This window comes from Thalia democratica, chromosome 4, assembly GCF_965202585.1.
Source record: "Thalia democratica chromosome 4, ktThaDemo2.hap1.1, whole genome shotgun sequence".
In the NCBI taxonomy this organism is placed as follows: domain Eukaryota; kingdom Metazoa; phylum Chordata; class Thaliacea; order Salpida; family Salpidae; genus Thalia; species Thalia democratica.
In genome coordinates, this window is record NC_139168.1 from 64,201,177 (window position 1) to 64,208,167 (window position 6,991).

At 25.8% G+C, this 6,991-nt stretch overlaps 1 protein-coding gene across 1 annotated transcript; it reads right to left on the reverse strand.

Moving 5' to 3' along the window:
• Positions 1 to 2,680: 2,680 nt before the first annotated feature.
• On the reverse strand, positions 2,681 to 4,971 carry LOC145833543 (polyadenylate-binding protein 1-like). The gene is made up of 6 exons (XM_082940711.1): positions 4,800 to 4,971; positions 4,479 to 4,669; positions 4,111 to 4,239; positions 3,553 to 3,687; positions 3,085 to 3,327; positions 2,681 to 2,737 (listed from the first exon to the last, which is right to left on the reverse strand). The coding sequence occupies exons 1-6, from the start codon at positions 4,969 to 4,971 to the stop codon at positions 2,681 to 2,683; spliced, it is 927 nt and encodes a 308-aa protein (XP_082796837.1).
• Between the last annotated feature and the right edge of the window lie 2,020 nt (positions 4,972 to 6,991).

Below are 6,991 nucleotides of genomic sequence, written 5' to 3' on the forward strand. Positions count from 1 at the left end.
TTAGTAGATTTAATTCTACAATTTAATAAATCATTTTGATGTTACCTTAAAATGGTAATATTATAATGCTTTGAAGAAGAAAAATTATATAATATATTATACTTGTATTTCCTAGATATTGATTTGTTGGGACTTCTACGAACTGTTTTGGAATACTGCACATCATGTCTTCTTTCAATAAAAACAAAACAGCGTGTTGGTCTTCTATGTGTTTTATTTATTCAAAGTAAGTGTTTCTCTGAAACCATACATAACGTATTATTTAAAACTACTTCATTTTACTAGTTAGGATAGTTTTTAGTTTTAATGTTATAGGGAAAATGTATTATCTAAGAACTTTGATTAAAATGTTTTATCTTCCATATTTAAATGTTAAACAGTTCAATTTTAAAATAGCCTATTTTTGTCATATTTATTTAATTTTATAAAGTAAATAAACCAAATTTTACTTTTAAATTAAAGCTTTTTATGGATATATTCAATTCAAATATACAATAATGAAACAAACATCGTAATCTAACTGCTGTTAAAGTAAAAAGAAACCTTCCTTAATTGCACTGAATTCTTTAAATGTAGAAATTGTTTAATCTATACAAACAACACATTCATTTCATAAACTATACTTAACAAATTGTACAATGCACATTTAAAAAATACAAGTTTAATTTGAACAGCATAAATTATAATTGCAGCTATAAGGATAAAATTTACTTTTAAATATGTAATGATAATAAAAAGAATTAGCTTCATGGATTGTACAATTTTTCATCCACAAATTTGTAATTCTATTATTTAGACACTAGAAAATTTTTGTATATAAAGTAAAATTGTAATGTATAACTTTCACCTATAAGAAGTAAAAAAGTTTTCTAGTAGCAAAGAATAAACCAATTTCAATAATTTTTAAAGTTTATCTTTGGTACAACCAATAATAATCTTAGAAAGTATGGATTTCTTTAACAATAAACTTTATAAATTTGCAATTTCGATAAATTTTGTTTTGATAATATCAGAATAAAATTAAAGTGAATATTTTTAGATAAAAAGCTGCTGAATTTTCAATGTCACTTAACTGTCTTAAGCTTATATATTTATATGCACTTAACTATCAAGATATACTTGACCAAATACACTTACCTACCGATTAGGTACGCACTGCCGATTGAGTACGTAGTTTTTAGCCAAAAATTATTATTTTGAAATAAAAAAAAAACTTATAAGTAGTAATACAAATATAACAAAAGTATAATGTTTTAATACAAGTTGTAGTGTAATAAATTTACAAACGAAAACTAAAGGAAGAAAAAATTTATGGGACTTACAAATTGTATATCAAATCTATTATCTAGAACCAAAACATATACAGTTGATTTAATTAATAAAAATAAAGAACCTGTAAGATGCTTTAAAAAAAATATATATGTTAGTGTAGCTTGTGATTTAAATAGTACGCACTTTTGGTAACCCACTGCCGGTTAGGTACGCACTTTTGGTAACCCACTGCCAGTTAGGTACGCACTTTTGGTAACCCATTGTCGGTTAGGTACGCACTTTTGCGCTATGTTCAAAACGGCAGGTTACTGTAGTTTTAGTTTCTTTTTTTTTATTAACTTTTTCATTAAATCGATAATTGTTCGGCAAAATAGTTACAAGGATTTACTATTGATAGGTTGAAATATATCTAGATGCTCCTTTATGGCGAGTCAATATACCAGGAAGTCTTTCGCGGAGCAGACATTTAAAAAACTGTCTTTCGGGACTACGTTAAAAAAATGTATTACAAAATGCAAGTAAATGATAACTTAGTTACTTATTACTTTGTACGTGTAAGTATGTTTTAACTTTAAAAAACTGCTTAATTTAAAAATAGAGACTTAAGAACTAGTATAAACTTGATTTAATATTCTATTTTTACCAGGTTTTGATGGGAAAAATTCCAACCTCGTTAAAAATTAGTCAACTAGTGAACTTTGCTCTAAAATTTTATTACTTAGTATTAAAACTAATTTAACTGTGCACTATAAAATAATTTTAAATTAATCTTAGTTTATTTGCTCTCACCAAGTATTCTTCGCCTTCGGGCTATTTAATAGCCACTCCTATTTAATACGAACGACATTAATTAACTCTATTCAAATTTTAAGAAAAACCACAATAAAAACTGAATATTTTCGATTTAATGTAAATATTAAGCTGAGTTGTAGCTACTAATAGATTTTGCATTCTCGTGTGAACGTACTATGTACGATGTCATTAACCTCTTAAAATCTTCCCTGGATTACGAATTTCAATTTTCAATTTTAATACAAATATAGAATTATTATGTTATGCTAATTTTAAACAAAACCAACGTGTCTTTATTTAAGTTTATTCAAAACAAATTTGACATGCGAGAAATTAAAAACTCAAGCAAGTAACTTTAAACTTAAAAATTTTAGAACGAAACATAAACTTTAGAAAAGATACTAAAAACTTACGGGTAGAGAAACGTGTTGAGTCATCCAAAATTTTGAAAATAACGCACACATAATTTCAAGAAAAAAAACTAATTGCTTATGTATTAAGTTGAACTGGATAGATACAATATTTATGAATACAGTCTTGTATTTAAATGTTCTTTAAAAAAAAAGAAACTAATTTGATAAAAATTTTGCTAATAACTGCTACACAACTATTCAATTTATTTCGGAAAGAAATTTGGTGAGCTGTAGGACTGTGCTTCTTGAGGATGTGATACCTGTGATTTTGTAAATAGTTGTTTGTTCTATAATTTTGTTCTTTAACTTAATCTTATAACTTTAGGAATGAAGAGTTTAAAACTTGATGGCTTAGTTTCAAATATACTAAACATTTTATAAACCTATATCGGAGGCCCGTAGTTTACAAAATAAGGAAAGAATCCGGTGTTGTTGTAGTAACTGTTTGCAGCAGCTGCTAGATATGGGTTGAATCGCGCTGTCTGAAACTGAATAAAAAGTATAAAACAAATTAACAAATATTATGTACATAACTTACAAAATAACTAAAAAATATTTATGTTTAACAACATAAGCACGCATTTTTAACTTTTTTTTTATATTTAACCTTCGGATCTTGTAGAAAAAAGTGTGGTTGGCACAAGTTTCCGTTTGCAATAATCCGTGGCGGCTGTGGAATGAAATTCTCAGGCTTCTTGTTAATTTTTCCTCTTGCATACTTCACATCTATCTTTGTTCTGCCATTTTGACACCCTTTCATAACAGCTATGGCAGTTTCGGCGATTTTACGGTTGGGTAGTGTGATGAATCCGTAGGCGTGGTTTTTGTTGGTCTCGTGGTTTAGACATATCTGAAAAGCATAATTCTCACTAAATTAACTATGTTTTAGATTTTCCTAAACTAGTTTTTGAGGAGTTAAACTATTTAAAATTCAAAGACATAATTAGTTGTTATTTAGTTTAACTTCTAACTTGCAAAATGACTAATGTTTCAATAAAAATTTAATGATATTCATTTCACGTTGTTTACTTTTTGACTAAGTGACTTTAACAACCCATGCAACAATTTATCTTACCTTAGCATTTATGACAGTTCCGAAAGGCTCAAAGTTTTTAACAAGGTCATCTAAATTATTGTATCCATGTACAAAAAGTTCAACTGGATCCAGGTTAGGCAATCCGAGCTGTTCACTCTTACTTTTACCATTGTTCTAAATATTTAAGTAATATGTAATGCAAATTATTTAACTTTACAATTATTGACCTTGATAAAATATCATTAAAAAAAATGAAGTGTAATGTTTAACTTAATTATGCTATAACATAACTTACAGAGAGTACTTTTTTATCATCAGTTATCTGAAGTGATTTAAACTCTTTATTGATTTTATTAACTTCATTTGGTTTATTGACATTTTTTTCTTTTTGTGGGACAAGATTCGATTTTTTTTGAAAATTAGAGACAATTACCTACAGTTAAAAAATACAATTAGCTTTAAAATAAAACTAAGTATACAAAGCTTGTTTCAGTTATTGGTTTAAATCCGTCATTAGATCACAAAATTATTAATTATTAAATATATCTCTAGAGTTTAAAAAACTCTAGCTTATTTTTATTTTGATAAAATACTAACTTTTATATTTTTGACTTTCACATTTTGTTCTTTAAGAACCTTTTCTTTCACATTTAAATCTTTATAAGTCACAGCTGCATAACCAGGACAGAAAATTTCTTCGGAATCCTGGTCTTTTAACAGTCTTACCTAAGTTAATTTCATTAAAATTTTTTAAAAACCACAAAGTTAGATACATAGTTTACTTAAATATCATCTAAGTAAGCTAGTTACGCAAGTTAAAAACTGAAGGGATAAAACAACAACTGTCTAGAATATTAATTAGCAGTTAGTTTTTTAGTCAAGTTAATGTTTACAAGTCTTTAAAAATTCCTATCTACTTTTAATAATCCTTATTAGCAATAGAAAACACATAGCACTTAACAAACCTCACAAAACAACAAGTCGCCATGTTTTTTGAAAGAATCATACAAATCTTTTTCAGCAGAACAGCTTGGTATTTTGTTAATGAATAGTGTGTTGGAGCCGTACTCAGTAAAAAACTTTTCTTTTTCAACCAGCATAACATATATTTTGGTACCAAAAACTTCTGCCCCGTCTAACGCCCGAGCCATCTCAGCTTAAAATGTTCAATAGTAAATAAGTATAAGTCAACACACATGTTGTTAAAAAGTTTTGTTTAGTAAAAATACCGGGCATAATATAGTTTTATTCCATCATTATATATTACACAAAGTTTAATAACTAACCACTGTGATGATGTTTATAACGTAGATAAGCATATTCTTTGTTGTTTGAATCTGTTGTCCGTGTGATGTAGAGTATTCCACCGTATCTTCCAAACGTTGAAATCATTAGAGGTTTTCTTAAGGTAAAACCCTTAATTTTCAACAATCCTCTAGCGTATTCTTTTGCTAGCATTTTAGATATAATTTTTTCAACAAGAATCTGCCTGAGGTTAAAATTGTGTGAAGTTTGAGTGTATCAAATGAAGTTGAATTTAAATTATAAAATAAAACTAATTTATCTATTAAATTTCTGTTTGTAATCTTCATATCTTTCAGATCTCAAACAACAGTGTACTACTAACTGTTTTCAAATGACTTTTAAATATCAAAGTTGTTTATAATGTGAGTTTAATAATATTTAATTATCTTTAAAGTTTCAAATTTTTATACAAATTTTACAAAACTTCACTCGAATGATAAGAAACGTTTCAAAGAAGTACTCATTAGTTTTTAGAAGAATAAAATTAAAAATAGTTTATGTACCTGTCTATGTTCTTGTTCTATGTTTGCAAAACTTTAAGAAGTTATTTATAAAACGAGTATGTCAAAATTTTAAGCTTGAGTTATACAACTACAATTCCACAAATTACACAAGCTTACTTAATAATCCATCTCCCTCATTAACATGATTTGTAAAAGAAGTTACAAGAAAACTCACATAAGATTTAAAGCATAAAAAAAATGTTAGGCCTGTTCTGATATCAAATTTAAAAAATCAAAATGATTAACGCTAATTTTAATTGACTTATCCTTTATCTACAAGTCAGTAACACTGAGTTCCCAATGGTATATAAATATAAATAATTGTAGTATATAATATAAATATGTTACTAAATAATGTGTGTAATTAGTAATTAAAATTATAGCTTAACTAGCATGTAATTTGGTGATTACGTTATAATTCAATTATGACTGCATAAAGTCGATCTGAATAACAATTCAACATTGATAAAATTAAAATGTAATATAGTTTTGTTGTTAAAAGTAAACACGTACATAATACATAGAGAAAGTATGCTTATTGTTCAGTTCTTATTTATTTATTTTTGCGCTTTATATATTCTGTGTAAAATTTTATTTCATATCAAAAGTAGTCTAGAAAGTTTTTAGTTTCAACAAAATTAATTATTAAAATGATAGCGTGTAGTGACCTAAGATCAATAAACTTTTCTTACGGTATTTTAAGTTGAAAATTTTTATGGGAACTGTATAAAAGCATACTTTGAGTATCTAAGTACCTTTACGTGATGCTTGCGGCGCTTTCAAGTAAAGACAATACAAAGTTTTACGCTTAAATTACTGTTTTTTATTACTTTAATAAGACATGTTATTTAATGATTTTGTAAAAGGTATAAGACTAGATGCACTTTAGTTATGCATTAAATTAAGAGTATTAAACTTTAGTTTTATAATTAAACAAGTCGATAAGGTTTTATAAATAATTTTGGTTATTTAATTTTTTTGTAAAAAAAAAAAAAAACTAATGTTGCGAATATAGACTAGTTTATAAGTTAGTGCGTTTATTTGTTACAATTAATATAAAAAATTATCTTATATTTATCGATTAAAAATAGGATTTTCTGTAAAATCACAATACTTATTAGTTTTGACAAAAAAAACTAATTAGATTTGATTAAAATGGTATTATTGTTTATGAAAAGTCAAATACTATATAAAAAAGTTAGATCAAGTTGCATGCTTTCTAAATATTATGATAAAAAAGTTAAAATACAATTCAGTTTCTTAATAATTTGTAACATTAAAAACTGTGTTGTTGATTTTTGCTAAATAAAGGCTTCATGATAAAGTGTTAGTAGTTGCTTTAATAACAATATTTTTTTCATGATTTTTATATATTTTTTAGAATAGTTAATTTAATGCATTGACAAGATCTCTGAGCGAAAGTTGGTATGTAAGTAAACTAGTTTTAATGTTAAAAGTACTACAAAATTAAAATATTAATACAGTTAGGTAAATTTAAGTTTTATTCATATTTTCTCAATTTTTTTGATAATACGTGCAATTTGAGTTACTTTTAGATATAAAAAAAATTCTTTTTGGTTAATATAATGCAAATTTCTTTTCATTAGTTTATAGAAGGAAAAATGCATGTTTAAAAAAACATTTATCCCTGAAATACTTTTATGAATACT

What these genes read in the sequence shown, in the direction of transcription:
- LOC145833543 (XM_082940711.1), bottom strand. Translation starts at nt 4,971, where the DNA reads ATGCTAGCAAAAGAATACGCTAGAGGATTGTTGAAAATTAAGGGTTTT. An exon ending in GAACTGTCATAAATGCTAAG is followed by an intron (nt 3,328 to 3,552) that starts GTAAGATAAATT and finishes TATGCTTTTCAG; the next exon opens with ATATGTCTAAACCACGAGAC. An exon ending in TTTTTCTACAAGATCCGAAG is followed by an intron (nt 2,738 to 3,084) that starts GTTAAATATAAA and finishes ACAAAATCACAG; the next exon opens with GTATCACATCCTCAAGAAGC.